This window comes from Pleurodeles waltl, chromosome 1_1, assembly GCF_031143425.1.
Source record: "Pleurodeles waltl isolate 20211129_DDA chromosome 1_1, aPleWal1.hap1.20221129, whole genome shotgun sequence".
Taxonomy (NCBI): Eukaryota; Metazoa; Chordata; class Amphibia; order Caudata; family Salamandridae; genus Pleurodeles; species Pleurodeles waltl.
Window position 1 is genome coordinate 838,702,324 of NC_090436.1, and position 17,218 is coordinate 838,719,541.

The following is a 17,218-nucleotide window of genomic DNA, read 5'->3' on the forward strand; positions in this document are numbered from 1 at the left end:
CACCAGCAGCAGCACTACTGCCACCACTGAACAGCCATCACCGCCGGCGGACATTCTGTAGATCTGCATCCATGGGCTGTTGTGCAGCCTGCCCCCTGCAAAGCCAGTGGGTATGACACCCACCTGAGACACCGTGACCTTGCACTCCCCAAGATCTGCATCACAGGGCACGATGCCTCCTCCAGAACCAGTGGCGATGCCATTCACTCACCCTATCCTCCCCATGATGAAGCTCACTGGGTACGATGCCCCCTCCAGAACCAGTGGAGAAGCCATCCACTCACCCCATCCTCCCCAGGATGAAGCTCACAGGGCAAATTGCCTCCTCTAGAGCCAGTGGAGATGCCATCCACTCACCCCATCCTCCCCAGGATGAAGCTTACTGGGCACGATGCAGTAGGAGACTGGCCTGGCTTATAGTGGGTACCTGATGGTACTTACACCTTATGCTAGGTCCAGTTATCCCTTATTAGTAGATTAGTAGTGTTCTAGCAGCTTAGGCTGATAGAGGTAGCTATAGCAGAGCAGCTTAGGCTGAACTAGGAGACATGCAAAGCTCCTATTATACCACTTATATCATACAGCACTATGGGCCAGAAGTAGGAAGTATTTTGCACGTCGCAAACAGTGATTTTCACTGTTTGCGATGTTCAAAATGCACTTTACAATGCACAAAACCCATTTTGCGATTCGGTAACCTGATTACTGAACTGCAAAACAGGTTTGCGAGTCGCAATTAGGAAGGGGTGTGCCCTTCCTAATTGTGAGTCGCAGTGCAATGCAGAATTGCTTTGTGACCGCGAACGCGGTCGCAAAGCAATCGCAGTTTGCACCCATTTGAAATGGGTGGTAACCCATTCAAAGAACGAAAGGGGTCCCTATGGGACCCCCTCCCCGTTGTGAATGGAACTGCAAAAAAATTTTCAGAGCAGGCAGTGGCCCTATGGAACACTGCCTGCTCTGAAAAAATGAAACAAAAAGGTTTCATTTTTCATTTTTGGAATGCATCTCGTTTTCCTTTAAGGAAAACGGGCTGCATTACAAAAATAAACAAAAAACTGCTTTATTAAAAAGCAGACACAGACATGGTGGTCTGCTGTCTGCAGCAGGCCACCATCCCAGTGAATGCCGCCACTCGCAAGGGGGTCGCACATTGCGAACCACCTCATGAATATTAATGAGGTGGGCCTTTGCGACCCCCTTGTGAGTCGCAGATGGTGTCAGGGACACCATCCTACATTTCAATTTGCGACTCGCAAATCGCGAGTCGCTCTGACTCGCAATTTGCAAGTCCCAATTTGGAACCTACCTACATGTGGCCCTATATCATAAGAATCACAATACTCAGAGTTACTAAAAATAAAGGTACTTTATTTTAATGACAATGTGCCAAAAATATCTCAGAGGATATACTCCCTTAGGAGGTAAGTAAAGTAAACAAAATATACACACAAACCAAAATCAGGTAAGTAAACAGTTAGAAAGTAGTGCAAACACTGTAGAATACAATAGGATGCAATAGGCCTAGGGGCAAAACAAACCATATACTAAGAAAGTGGAATGCAAACCTCTGGCCTAGTGTAGTGTGTAGAGCGTCGCTGGGATTGTAAGAAAACACTAAGGGTGTCCAAGATACCCCACCCCTAGACCCTGAAAAGTAGGAGTAAAGTGACCCTACGTCCCCAGAAACACACTAAACTCGTGAAAAGAGATTCTGCAAAGACCACAACAGACTGCAAAGACGGATTCCTGGGCCTGAGGACCTGTAAAGGAAGGGGACCAAGTCCAAGAGTCACAAAAGTGTCTGGGGGGCAGGAGCCCACTAAACCCCGGATGTAGGTGCAAAATGGCTGCCTCTGGGTGGAAGAAGCTGAAGATTCTGCAACAACAGAAGGTGGCATAACTTCTCCTTTGCACAGATGTCCCACAGAATGCTGGAGGATGCAGAGTTGTTTCTATGCGGAAAGACCACAAACAAGCCTTGATAGCTGCAAATGTCACGGTTGAAGAAAAAGGGTGCTGCCCAGGCCCAGGAAGGACCAGGAGGTCGCCACTTGGAAAAGGAGACAGAGGGGGCACTCAGCAACACAGAGAGCCGATGCAGAAGAAGGCAGCACCTGCAGAAGTACTTGAACACGGGTTCAAGGAAACTGAGCATGGCGGTCATCTCAACACTACAAAGGAGGTTCCCATGAAGCCGGTGGTCAACTCAGCAAGTTGAGTAATGCAGGACAGAGTGCTGGGGACCTGGGCTGTGCTGTGCATGAAGGATTCCTGCAAAAGTGCACAGAAGCTCTAGCAGCTGCGGTTCACACAGTACACAGGATTACTGTCTGGCATGGGGAGGCAAGGACTTACCGCCACCAAATTTGGACAGATGGACCACTGGACTGTCGTGGTCACTTGGATCCAGCTCCTGTGTTCCAGGGACCACACTCAACACAATGAGAGGGGACCCAGAGGACCGGTGAAGCAGAGGTTTGGTGCCTGTGTTAGCAGGGGGAAAATTCCGTCGACTCACAGGAGATTTCTTCTTGGCTTCCAGTGCAGGGTGAAGGCAGAAAGCCCCCAGAGCATGCACCACCAGGAAACAGTTGAGAAAGCCGTCAGGACAATGTCGCAGGTAGTCTTCTTGCTACTTTGCTGCAGTTTTGCAGGCGTCCTGGAGCAGTCAGCGGTCAATCCTTGGCAGAAGTCTTGCATTCGTTATCTGAGGAAAAGCCCACAGGAGAGACCCTAAATAGCCCTCAGAGGAGGACTGGCCACCTAGTCAGGTAAGCACCTATCAGGGGGGTCTCTGACGTCACCTACTGGCACTGGCCACTCAGAGGCCTCCATTGTGCCCTCACACCTCTGGATTCAAGATGGCAGAGGTCTGGGACACACTGGAGGAGCTATGGGCACCACCCCTGGGGTGGTGATGGACAGGGGAGTGGTCACTCTCCTTTCCTTTGTCCAGTTCCGCGCCAGAGCAGGGGCTGGGGGTTCCCTGAACTGGTGTAGACTAGTTTATGCGAGGAGGGTTCCATCTGTGCCCTTCAGAGCATTTCCAGAGGCCTGGAGAGACTACTCCTCTCAGGACCTTAACACCTATTTCCAAAGGGAGAGGGTGTAACACCCTCTCTCAGAGGAAATCCTTTGTTCTGCCTTCCTGGGACTGGGCTTCCCAGACCCCAGGAGGGCAGAAGCCTGTCTGTGGGTTGGCAGCAGCGGTAGCTGCAGTGAAAACCCCAGAGAGCTGGTTTGGTAGCACCCTGGGTCCATGCTGGAGCCCCGGGGATGCATGGAATTGGCATGGGGGGACAATGTGTGCACACGTGTAATGGTGTCCCCCCACTTACAAAGTCCGGGGAAATTGCCCTGAACTATGTGGGGGCACCTTGGCTAGTGCCAGGGTGCCCTCACACTTAGTAACTTTGCACCTAATCTTCATTAAGTGAGGGTTAGACATATAGGTGACTTATAAGTTACTTAAGTGCAAAATGGCTGTGAAATAATGTGGATGTTATTTCACTCAGGCTGCAGTGGCAGTCCTGTGTAATATTGGTCTGAGCTCCCTATGGGTGGCAAAAGAAATGCTGCAGCCCATAGGAATCTCCTGGAACCCCAATACCCAGGGTACCTAGGTACCATATACTAGGTAATTATAAGGGTGTTCCAGTGTGCCAATTAGAATTGGTGAAAATGGTCACTAGCCTGCAGTGACAACTTTAAAGGCAGAGAGAGCATAAGCACTGACGTTCTGATTAGCAGAGCCTCAGTGACACAGTTAGGCACTACACAGGGAACACACATTCAGGCCACAACTATGAGCACTGGGGTCCTGGCTAGCAGGATCCCAGTGAGACAGGCAAAAACAAACTGACACACAAGATGCCCCCTCCAGAACCAGTGGAGAAGCCATCCACTCACCCCATCCTCACCAGGATGAAGAGCACAGGGCATGTTGGCCCATCCAGATCCAGTGGGGGTATTCACCCACTTGAGAGACTGTGGCCTTGACCTTCCCAGAACCAAGCACAGGGCATGTTGGCCCCTCCAGAGCCAGTGGCCAAGTCACCCACTTGAGGGACTGTGGCCTTGCACTCCCCAGGACAGAGTAATGGGGATGTTGTCTTCTCCAGAATCAGTGGGCAAGTCACCCACTTGAGAGACTGTAGCCTTGCACTCCCCAGGACAGAGTAATGGGCATGTTGGCCCCTCCAGACCATGTGGGCAAGTCACCCACTTGAGAGACTGTGGCCTTGCACTCCCCAGGACAGAGTGATGGGCATGTTGGCCCCTCCAGAGTATGTGGGCAAGTTACCCACTTGAGAGACCGTGGCCTTGCACTCCCCAGGACCAAGCACAGGGCATGTTGCCCCCTCAAAGACCAGTGGCGTTGTACCATCTTCCGGCTGAGGTACCCTCCGTTCCCCATAACCCTGAGGTGCATGCCTATTTTCGACCTGATGCCCCTGCAGTGTTCTCTCCATGTTGTTGCAGGAGTAAAGTGGGGCCTTGGACTTTGTAATGTGGCCCTGTGGCCCACGAACACTGAGGACTGGGCAGTGTCCCTACATTTGTAAATATATATATACTTTTTACTTGCATGCACGTATTGCTACTATTTTTACTTATTGCACCCTTTTTACTCTATTGTAGTTGTCCTTGCATTATTCCTGAGGGGTACGGGGTAAATATGTTATGTTGCTGCTTCTGCTTGTGTGTATGTTGTTGGGGGTGGGAATGTTGTGTGTGTGTGTCACTCTCTTTTTCCTTCCTCCCTCCCCTGTGTGCTAGGTGGCTGTACTCACCGTCATCGTCTTCGCTGGTGTTCATAGTGAAGCAGCACGTAGAAGCGTATTGGGAAGACTTGCAGCTCAGGCTCCATGGCGGCGTGGTTGTTCCCTGAGTCTCCACAGGTGAGCCGTTTCCCTTCTGTGCAGTGTTTCCGCCAGGCTTTTGATGTCATTGGTACCACCCCGGAAAAGGTGGCGGATTGGTGTATCTTAATACATTGGGCGGAACATTGTCTTCCGCCTGGCTGTAGGCAGTTACCGCCGTGGTAGCTGTTGTTTCAGCCCTGGTGGTCGGTGTGATAAAGTGTCTGTCTGTCTGAGCTGTTTCTGCCATGGTCATGATTTGGCAGTATTTACCAGCAGCCTGTTGGTGCTATTACCGCCACTTTATCACCAACTGCCAGGGTTGTAATGAGAGCCATGATGTTGTTGCAGTTGGTTTTGTAACAGCTATGAAGGATTGTTGTTGGGTGGAGGCCTTATGTTCTGGATTTTTTTAAACTTTTGTTTGTTAGTATAGGAAAAGTCGATGTGCACCTTGACACAAACAACAAACAAACATAATTTGCATCTACTCACCCATAAGGATCTCAAGTCACTGAGGGGGTCCGTCTTCTATGCATCAGTTGATTAACCAGGTCTTAAGGTCCTTCCTGAATTGAGGTGAAAATAGCGACTGCCTGAGGTTAAGAGGCAAGGTGTGCCAGCTCTTTGCTGTGAGGTAGGCGAAGGATCTTCCTCCAGCTGAGGTCTTCCGTATGCGGGGTACGGTGGCTAGTGCCTGTTGAGTGGAGCTGAGAGGTCTGGCAGGGAGTAGAAGTTGATGCATTGGTTGAGGTAGGTGGGTCCTAGGTCATGTACAGACTTGTAGGCATGGATGAAGAGTTTGAAGTTGATCCTTTTCTCGACTGGAAGCCAGTGGAGGTCACTTAGGTGCCTGCTGATGTGTTTCCCGCGGGGGATGTCCAGGATAAGTCTGGCAGAGGCGTTTTGGCTGTGCTGTAGTTTCTTCAGTTTCTTCTGGGTGGTGCCGGCGTATAGGGCATTGCCATAGTCAAGTCTTCTAGTGACCAGGCCGTGGGTTACGGTTTTGCGTCAGTCGTTAGGGATTCATTTGAAGATCTTCCTGAGAAGTCGGAGTGTGTGAAAACAGGAGGATGCAACTGAGTTGACTTGCCGGGTCATGGTGAGTGATGAATCCAGGATGAATCTGAGGTTGTCTGTGTGATTTCTTGGTGTATGGGGGACATCAGCGATATCAACACTGCTTCTCTGCTCAAGAACCTAGCCACAATAGGCCTCAAGCAACTGGTTATCTTGTCAACACACATCACTGGACACACACTCTACCCCATTTTTTTCTGCCAGCGACAACATCACCGTTGACAACACCTGCACGCTACACTGGACCGACCACCACTGCATTAATTTCTCCATCACCACACTGACCGTCTACCTCCACACATTCTGCTCCCCATGCAGGATAATTTTGACCAGAACACCGAGGAACAGCTCACTAACAGCCTTCAAGTCACCCCCTCCCCTCACCACTGATGCAAACATCTCAGAACAGAACTTCCACCAATGGATCTCCAAATACACCAACACCCTAGTACCACTCCAAAAGACCTCATCAAAACACAACTTCAAGAAGGCCAGCTGGTTCTCCCCTGCACTCTAGGACTCCAGGACTCCAGGCGCACCTGGAAATGGTTAGAGAAAAGATGGAGAAACAGCAAGTCCCCGGAAGACCTTGCGGCCTTCAAATCCACCATCAAATCCACCACCACCTCATCAGATCCACCAAGAAAGCAGCCCTGCTGGACTGCCTCAGCGACACTGCACACAACACCAAATTTTCCACCGAAAAATGGGATGCACACATTCCTAACGGGACGGAAGCCGTCACTGCCTGGATGAAGGACAGCTGCCTCAAGCTCAACTCTGACAATACAAAGATCCTCATCCTGGGACCCTCCACATCAACTTGGGACAACTCCTGGAGGCCAGCTTCGGTATGTATGACACCATCACATATACCAACAAAATCACATCATTATTAGCTAATACACCCAACATGAACTCTCCATCAACCCTGAATCCAAGATGCATGGTCAGGCAAGCTCTGAAACCTAGGTTTGAGGTTACTGACTAACAGGTTACAGGTAGGGCAGCACATATTCAGCAAACAAACGCATGAACAGGAAACTCAAGATTAGTCCCATAGATAGATGTATCAACACCACAATAGTCCCAGGAGATTAGCCCCAATAAAATGCACATTGCCAGAGTGATGCACACATTCCCAAACACATTAAAGTCAAATGCCACACATAGTTAGGAACACTTAGCTAATCAGAACGCAAAAAACAGAGTGATCACACGCCCCTCAGGCCCAACATCTGGACATGTGACCCACTGGCCCTCATTGAGCCCCTGCCAGGTCACAGCCCACCTGCATATGTTATCAGGACCTTATTTATAACTCCAAGACAACTATTCCCATTCTTTAGCTTAAAAGTAATGTTGTAATTGTTTTATGACACTCAAAGAAATGTATAAAAACCACTTAGACCAATTGTATAACTAGAGACAGTCCTTAGACCCCGTTTCTGTAACTGCTCTCTCAGCCGTAATGTTTAATTAAACAAATCATTACTGTTTTGCCAAAAGCTTCCTGTCTTTTGTTTTTCAAGGTAAATTCTTTTTCAAGCAACATGTTCACAAGCTCCTTGAAATATTCTGTACCTGTCATGAAAGTCCAAAAGTCATTCACCATTGGTCTGGATGATGTCCAGGTGCCAGAGGGTGCCCCAGAACTCTGTGTGCCTTTTTCACGACAAAAAACTTTGACACTGTGTCACTGTATTTGTTTGTTATCACCCATGTTTCATGGAACTCAACTGCATTCTCACTCTCAGTTTGCATGGGAATCCCAACAAGCCATTTGTTGTTATGGTGGGAGCACCCCACAGTATCCTCTGCCCTTCACTGCAGAAGAGACACAGAGCCTTCCAGGCTCTTGACTCAGTCCTACAGCACTTTTACCGTAGGATTTAGGGCAGCCAGTATAGACCCATTGTTAAAAGTATACAAGAAGTTGTATTCTTACGTTGGACCTATAATAAAAGATGAGTGACACAATGCTGAACAATGCCTAAGAGGCATGGCTGACCACTAGCAAGCAAGGATTTTTAAATTACACTGAAATGAGCAAATGAAATGCCTTTAAGCCCGCAGAAGACGTATACTGAAAAGTATATATGAGGTTGTATGCTTACACTCGTCCTAAAACGAAAGATGATGGACAGAATGCTGAACAATGCAAACATTCACCCACAGTCACAAAGATCTAGATTTCATCCATTTTTTTTTGCCCACCATGCCACCTCAGTTTGGACCCAACCATATGCAAAATCAGTATTGGCCCTGCCCCCCCTGGGAACAGTCCAGCTCGAACTGCCAGGTCAGGCCTTCACCGAAACAGATCAAGCATCCTGGGATTGGTTTCAGGGTATCATCTCTCATTAGCCAGGCTAGCTTGAATCCAGTGGTACAGTGAGTGAGGGACCCACGTCTGGGCATAACTTTCCCACTTAAGGTGACAAAAGCAAAACAAACAGATGATGTATGGAATGCTGAACAATGCAAACATTCACCCCCAGTCACAAAGATCTGGGTTTAATCCATTGTTTTTTGCTCACCATGCTACCTCAGCTTGGACCCACTCGTGTGCGAATAACTCTTGACACTGCCTCCACATGTGAACAGTCCAGCTCGAACTGCCAGGCCAGGTCCTCTCTGGAATGAAACAACCATCCTGGGACCCGTTTCAGGGTATCACCCCTCATCAGCAAGTCTAGCTTGAATCCAGTGGTTCAGTGAGCACGGGATCCATGTCTGGGCATACCCTTCCCACTTGAGGCGGCTAAAGAAAAAAGAACAGATGATGGACGGAATGCTGAACAATGCAAACATTTTTCCCCAGTTACAAAGATCTGGGTTTAATCCATTGTTTTATTGTCCACCACGTCACCCCATTTTTAACTCCTCCATATGCAAATCAGTCTTTTCCCTGCCCCTCAAGGGAAACAGGCAAGCTGGAACTGACAGGCAGTGATGTTTGTAATGGAAACAAACATCCTGGGACCAGTTTTGGGGTGCCACCCCTCATCAGCCAGGCTAGCTTGAATCCAGTGGCACAGTGAGCATGGGACCGACATTTAGGCATACCCTTCCCACTTAGGGTGACAGAAGCAAACAAGCATTTGCAATGCAATATGTCTCGCATTTCCTTGAGTTAGAGCTAATGGCATTGTAAATTGTAACTTGACTTTTCTTGCCCCATAAATTGGTCAACCCTGCCTCATAATTTGTTCTTTTCCTGCCACATAATTCCAGTGGCATTTAGTGATAGGAAAGTTTACATGGCCCTAGCTAGGTAAAAAAAACAAAGCTTTTTTTCTCAGTGTTGGAATGGTTTGCGTGCATTTATTTTAAACTCATTATGTCACAGGGACAATTTTGGAAGGTGAAGTATTTGCAAAAACTGGGCTACCATCATACACCTCACAAAAAAATAGATCAAAGGAATCAGTTTCCTGTCGCAGTGTTTGGGGTCAGGTAATGGGGTAGGTTTTGTATTTGTTCAGACACAAAGAGAAGTGTACCCCACTGCAAGTGGAAGTCGAGTCTATTCAAAGAAGGAACGACAATCTCTAGTGGGGAGGTCTTCGTTGTATGCAGAGCAGTGGAGAGGAACGACACAGTGAGGTCTATGGCTGTGAGAAGGTCAGCAGAGGCTGGCAAAGGCAGCAATAACGAGCAATAAAGCAATAGCATGGTAAATTCTGACACTTCCACAAAGGAATGATGTTCTCATTTGAGAGACTTGACCAGCCAATTATGTACCCTCAGCAAGTCACCATATCCTGGACCTCAAAATGTAAATGCCTGATGTACAGTGTAAGCGTTAACTGTGAATATTGTGCTGCTTAAAAGCAGATTTTTAAAAGCAAATCTTAACCCATTTACTCTCCAGTCTATTCCAAATCCCAAGGATTAAACATGCCTATGTCACCCAACACAAGGGCTTACATTGGTCCATTCCTCTTCAGCTCCAGCTGCTCCTGTTCTGTAAACATCGGCTAATTGGGACGACAGAGGTAGAGTTTGCATTATTTCTCCTAGAAATTTTGGTTCCTGGAAGGTGAAACCTAAGTGCAAAGGATGCTGGGATATGGAAGAGGCCGTGTTGCAGCCGGCTGCAGGCGCATATTTGATGACATCAGTAGTTGGCAGCATAGTTCAAAACTATTCTGCCAATCTTTTAGACGGAGGAGTGTTTATCCGGAGTGCAATGGTAATAGCTGTCAGAAACAAGCAGCAGCGCAGGAACTATGGCAGCAATGAAGGGGGGGGCGAGTGAGGAGGCAACAGATGGCCAGAGATGGCCAAGCAAACCTGACAAAGCTAAGCTGAGAGCAAGAATGCTCCACAAATGAAAAGGGAAGCTACGCCTAACACAAGCAGGAAGCAGAGAAAAAAAGTCCCTAAAGAACAGAGGATTATGACAAGCATAATTATACAGTAGTTGGTCCCTGCTCCCAAAGACAAAAAGGAGGAACTAAGAGGCATGACTGAGCACTAGCAAGCATGGATTTTTAAATTACACTGAAAAGAGCAAATTAAATGCATTTACGCAAGCAGAAGTATCTTAAAAGTATACGCAAGGTCGTGGGCTTATGCTCGACCTAAAAGGAAAGATGATGGACAGAATGCTGAACAATGCAAACTTTCACCCCAATCCCAAAGATCTGGGTTTAATCCATTGTTTTCTTGCCCACTACCCCCACCCCAGTTTTGACCCAGCCATATGCAAATCATTGCCTTGATCTTGCCCCCATGGGAACAGTCCAGCCCGAACTGCCAGGTCAGGACCTCACTGGAATGGAAACAAGCATCCTGGGACCAGGTTCAGGGTATCACCTCTCATCAGCCAGACTAGCTTGAATCCAGTGGTGCAGTGAACATGGAACTCACGTCTGGGCAGATATAAATCTGAGAAGAGGATTCCCTTTTGTTCAACCGTCGTAAGTGAGATTCAGGCTTGCTTATCAAGAGGCAATGAGAATGCATTAAATCCTAATTTATACAATAAAGAGCCTTATAAAACTGAAAAATGTCCAAAAGCACTGTTTTGCTATATATAGAAAAATATCTATCTTTATTTTATGCACTCAAATTCTGTACATTACATAAAATTATACACATATATTAAAAACTTGTTTGGCACATTTCAACAATTTTTTATACAACTTTGGATCCTAAGATTCACACAGGAAATAGTATTTCATATTATACAAACAATTTAAAAACAAATTACCAAACAAATTAAAAACCTTCAAACAACAAATTCTAAAACAATTTGAAAATAAATAACAAAGATTCTATTAACACAGCATTTCAATGGTACTTGAAATGGTTCACTCCACCTTCTTCTGGACACAGTATTACACAACTTACTCAGTTTCTAGGGGACAACGAAAGCTAGATTACTAGCAAACTAATTCTACCACAATTTCCTGTTCTCTAGCCAAACAGTAAACCTAATTACAAAAAGGCTCAACAATGCTTTAATGCAGACCATTCATCTTTAAAGCAACTTCCCAAATACTGTATATGCTTGCAACTATGCACGCAAAATGGAAGCAGAAATATCTCCCTTATTAGTTCTACACCTTGATCCAGGGCCCATGCAATCTTGCTTACAATATATTTTGTTATTTATTAACAGGATCTGATTCTCTACACCAGGGCCAACAGTGCTTATGGACTTTTTAAATTTTATAAGGCTCTTTATTGTATAAATTAGGGTTTAGTGAATTCTCATTGCCTCTGAATCCCACGTAAGACAGTGCAAAAAAGGACATTCTTAACTTCTACATAAATGATGGACACTCTGCCACTGTAACTACAGTGTCAAAGCTCCCACTTTGCTTGGAGTAGTTAGTCATTTGAAAGACTGTCATGTGCACTGTAACAGTCTTTAACCCAGAGGATTTCCCACTTTTTGATGCTGAGACCCCCCTCTCAAGAGTTTTTAGGTGTAAGGTCCCCCTCCTCAAAAAACTTCTGTAACCTGGTACTCCTCATCATCGTCAATCATAAATGTACCCAACGGCAAATCATTTTTATGGTGAAGAAATAATATTAAACAGTGTTTAGCAAACCAAAGGTCAGTGAGTGTGATGAATTGGTCAAAGGTGTGGCTAAAGAACGGTCCTCATTTATGAGGAATTGGCATAGGGTAGCGCTGCAAGTCTTAAAAGGGCAGGAATTGACAGTTTTTATGAAATACAGTGCATTTATGTCCTTTCCCCCTGCACTGGCTTAGAAAAGTGCTGCCTAGCACCAATGTAGATAGGATTGTTATTGTGCAAGAATGGCCACCTTCTGTCATAAAAACAATCCCGAAAGGCATTTCCTCTTTCTATGTGTGCTGCAGAATGCAACACAGATGGAAAGAGGAAAAAACACAAGGCGAAATGAAAACATTTCTCCTTATTATATCTGCTCTGGGGAGGTGTAAGGTTTTGGCACTGGCAATCCATGGGTGTTCTGTGGGAACAGCCACTGCAATGTCCATGGAATACCTTCTTGGCACAGAGCAAGGCAACGCAGAGGCTTGTGCTGTTTTGCCTTATTCCATAACTATGAGGCCTTGCAAAGCCACATGGGGTTGCTTTGTCTTGCCTCAGAGGTATGATTGAGAGGCTTGTGCTGCCGGAATGCCAAAAAAGTGATGCTCCGGCGGCGCAAGCCTCTCATAAATACACCCCAAAATATTCTGTACGTTTTTTTTGGTATTTTACCGTCAGGTAGCTACATATAAAATAATAGCCAGCTTAAATGAAAAATAAATAAAAGAAAGTTGTTACTCAGTGGTAAATGCACTATGCATTATGAAACCCCTATTAGTTAATGCACTGCAGAGGTCTGTTTGTAACCAGAGAGGACAGAAAGCACTGTGAATACGTAAGTCATTATTTTATATTTGCATTACACACAGTATAAAATAGACTACTACAAAATGTGAAGAGTGTTTTACCATAAAGTAGTGCTTCCAAAAAAAAGATTTTAGTTATACGTAAACCATATCTATTACAATTTCATTTTTTACAAAACTGTCCCTTCAAAACCTCCTGAGGGGTAGTAAACTCTATGTACATACAATTACAATTAAAAGTACACACTTCAAGTTCAGTTGTTAATTCTTTTTACAACAAAAAGAATACATCATTGTCATCACAAAGCTTCCAGTGATTTAATCAGTACAGGCTCCCAAGCATCCTTTACATTTGCAAATTACAGTTTACATTTGCAGATTAACTGGGAGTGCATATTTGCATTTCTTTCAGTCAGGCAGGCACCCTGGCAAAGAACACTTTAGATGTCTGCCCTTCCCTCAGATTCACTTAACAGGAGACTGAGTGAATGACAAGTCAGCTGAAGCTTTACAAACTACCTAAATTAACCATCCCAGGATGGTTGTCTTTTTCCAAAACAAAGTAGTTTTCGATTCAAGGCAGAAGTGGCTGAGGAATGCGTGTCCCCCCCTTCCAATGACTCCGTGGTCTCCCTGGGGGTCGTGACCCACAGTTTGAAGACCTCTGCTTTAACCACTTGACTGCTAGGACACCCTCCCCACACTCTCCCTCCCTCCCCTCTGGTGATAAGCCCATCTTAAATGCTCAGGGTAGCTCACCCAAAGGTATCCACACAAAGTTACATCCTTTTTTACAACATCCTGAGGATATTAAAGGTACCCAGTGTTTGTTGATTTCCATGTAGGGAACTGAGAAAATAGCCAAAATGTACCTACATTTTGCTGTTCTGGGGAAAAATGGGTAAAAGTGCTTTGCAAGAAAGTGCATGATTTTTTTGCTCAAAATGGCATCAACACAAGTTTTGCTGTGCTAGGTTTACCTTTTCCCAGGTTTCAGGAATAAGTAGAGTTATATCAAAAACTATTTACCACAGTGTTTGCATTTTCTAATATGTACTCAATTGTTTCTAATTTTCAAAGTTTGAGCCTACTTTCAGATTGTGGTAGAAACATATTTGAACCCCTTGGGTCACCCCTAAACGCTATACAATTCAAAAATTAGATAACATTTTGAATTTAACAAGGGGTCATTTATGTAGATCCTTCAAGCTTTTCCAAAGGAAATTCATCACTGAAATAAAAAAAAATTATGAAAATGAGTAAGAAAAAATAAACGTTGATGACAACATTTTCATCTGTACCTTTTGTTACAATGGCTGATTTACAAAAACAATATACCATTGCAACTGACAGACTGTTCTATTTCAAAGGATATACAGGGTTTTTAGGTTTCCCAAAAATACTCAAAACCCAGTGTCAACAGCTGAGCTGCATCTTATAATAATTTTCATCATGTACCAACCATGCAGCAATTCATATGGTAAAATCTTATGAATGAATAATTTGTATGAAGGAAACTTGTGTATTTCTGAAATGTGTAGAAGTTAGTGAATTTAGGAACAGTGATTGTGTCAACATCTCTGAATTTGGGGTTATCCATACTTTCATGTAATTTAGAGGGCATTTTAAAAAATGTGTTCTTTTTTTGCATACTGGTTTATGTTTGGAAACCAACAGTGCAGAGAAATTCAATTGGTAATAACAAATGTTATACTATTCTGTGTTACCTCATCTCCAGATAATCACTGTTCCCCACTTGTGTGAATTTTAAGTAGTGTGGTTGGCTGCAGAATCTGAGTCGAAGCTCAGCTACCATCCAGAGAAACCTACCAAACCTAGATTTATATGAAAACTAGACACCAGGGGAGTCCAGGGTAGTTTAGCTTGCATGGACCCCTACTTTCTCTTATCCACCCACAACACACCACTACCCACAACGGATCCCCCACTGCAGTTGGAACAAGGTCACCGAAGACCAACTTATCATGACCCTCTCCCAGAACCCACCCATCGACACCACCGACACTGACGCAGCTGGCCGCAACTTCAGGCAATGGGTCAACACCAGTGCCAATACTCTTGCCCCAATCAAGAATCCCTCCAACAGACACAACGACAGAAAGGCCTTCTAGTTTACCACTGACCGCCACGAATCTAAGCAAAGCTGCAGAAGACTCGAAAGAAAGTGGCGCCAGGATCAGACTCTGGACAACCTCACAACCTTCAAAAACGCCATCCCCAGGAATCACCAACTCATCTGAGCCCCCAAGAGAACCGCCTTTAAAGACTGAATCAACAGCAACGCACACAGCCAGAAGGAGCTCTTCAACGTTGTGAAGGAACTCTCCAACCCCAGCTCTAGCGCCAATGAAATCCCGCCATCCTAAGACCTTTGCGACTCCCTAGCCTCCTACTTCCACCGCAAGATCCCAACTGCCAAAATCTAAATCCCATTTAGTTCAGTAGGAATTAGATTTCGACGGACGGGATATTCATCACTGCTGTGACGGAGTACCCCATCTGCCCATATCTAAATCAGGCCCTTAGTTTTATTTGGTTGAGCCAGTGTTTGGTGTGATGATCATCAAACAATTACACTTGATTTGGACAATGTTGTTTCTAAACAAGGTATCACCCATTTATTCACGTAATAAAGTTTATTTTTCTTTCAGGATCATATCAGAGACATAACAGATGCACTCATTAATCTTTGTGAAAGCAAACATCCTGATGGAAAGGTATCTAGGCTATCTGATGAAAAAATTATAATAACTGTCAATGATGTCTTTGGAGCTGGTAAGTGCTACTACATGCAATTACTAAGTTTACTTTTCAACAAATAAACATTTTGTAATTAAAAACACTGTACTCATGTTTGTGTTTGATTTTGCAAAACTATACAGTACCTCATCTGATTTGCTACATATTTATTGTTTTAGGATTTGAAACCATTGCAACTACACTGTTTTGGTGCCTGTTGTATTTGATTAAGTACCCCGATATGCAAACCATCATCCAAGAAGAAATAGGTAAAAATGTATAAATTATTCTGTTAAATTATATTGTTCTTTTAATGCTGCATGTTATACTTTAAACAAAATTATTATGCATGTAGGTATCTGTAAGACAAGCTGGAAGCAATCATTATATTTTAATAATGTAATAAACAACTTAAATAATCCCTAGCAGTGAACAATGTGGTGAAAAAATATTGCAGATCTTTCCAATAAAAAAAAACATAGAGACCATTACTAGAGAGATCAGATCAATAAAGGAAGGAATACAAATTACAATTTAAAACAGAAATAATACAAGGGCGGAAATGTAGCTAAAGGACAGGTGATGGCATCAATAGGAAATGCTGCTAAGAAGGTCATTAAGCAACGCATCGCTGCATTAGTTTGCAGTACACTCAGGCACACCTATTGCTGCACCCTCAACATCAATATCTGATGAATGCTGATATTATGCTGGGAACTGTGAAGATTTTCTTTTATTTTTAAAATAAAATCATCAAAACTTTGTGGGGTTTTGCAAACACACAACCTGCAAAAAATAACCATAGAAAAGTTGTTTGACCTGACTTTGGTGATACCGAATACCTTCACCAGTTAAAGTGGGGGGATCTTGGGATGTTGACATATAAATCATCTGCGGATACCCACATCTACATAAATAAAATGTTTAGACCAACATTCATAGGAGAAATGCTTGTATATTACTTTAACCTTTCAGAGACAACTACTTCAACTTCATGGATTTACAGAGAGAGTCAGTAGTGTTTTTCACATTAATGTGACTTGTAGTGGATTTTACAAACTATAATCTATACAGATGTAACTGTCTAATGGTGAATAATGGGGTTTCTGAGTGTCATCAAAGAGACAAGGAGATCAATGTTCAAGCTATCTATGATGGCCTGGGTAAACACAATGTGAAAATCAGTGATGTTATTAACTTTTTACCCATCTATAATTTTATGTTATGCACATCCCTCTAATTCATCTATCCTGCTTTCAACTGTTACGCAGGAGCAAAGGAGTAACATGACTTCTCTCCTCTTTCCAAAATGTAAAAAAAGATACTGACCTAACCAGCACCACCCTCTCACCAGCACTACCCTACCCTCCCAATACTGTGCTCGCTGCTGGATGTTCATCAAAAACAAGAGCCAGCACTACTCTGATAGGATTTCCAAAAAGCCTGTCAGAGCAGCCTGGAATTCCATTATGATGTAACAACAGTGGGAAACAACTTTCACTTGTCACTGTTTCTCTGTCATTGCAGTGAACAGGCCAGATTTTGAATCTGGTATTCATGATATTGGCTCTCAATAAGAACCACACATGACAATGAGTTTTTTGTTATTCCATACATAATTTTTTTAAACTGGAAAACCCTAAAACTGGAAGTGAACTATTATAAATAT

The 17,218-nt window shown here is 44.3% G+C and overlaps 1 protein-coding gene across 1 annotated transcript in view; it reads left to right on the forward strand.

The window, feature by feature from the left end:
• The window catches only part of LOC138287954 (cytochrome P450 1A4-like), a 167,859-nt gene that overhangs the window by 84,217 nt on the left and 66,424 nt on the right, over positions 1–17,218 (forward strand). Inside the window, exons 4-5 of the mRNA XM_069228995.1 lie at positions 15,462–15,585; positions 15,729–15,818. Of these exons, the coding sequence (XP_069085096.1) occupies positions 15,462–15,585; positions 15,729–15,818 (214 nt within the window). The remainder of the gene's footprint in view (positions 1–15,461; positions 15,586–15,728; positions 15,819–17,218) is intronic.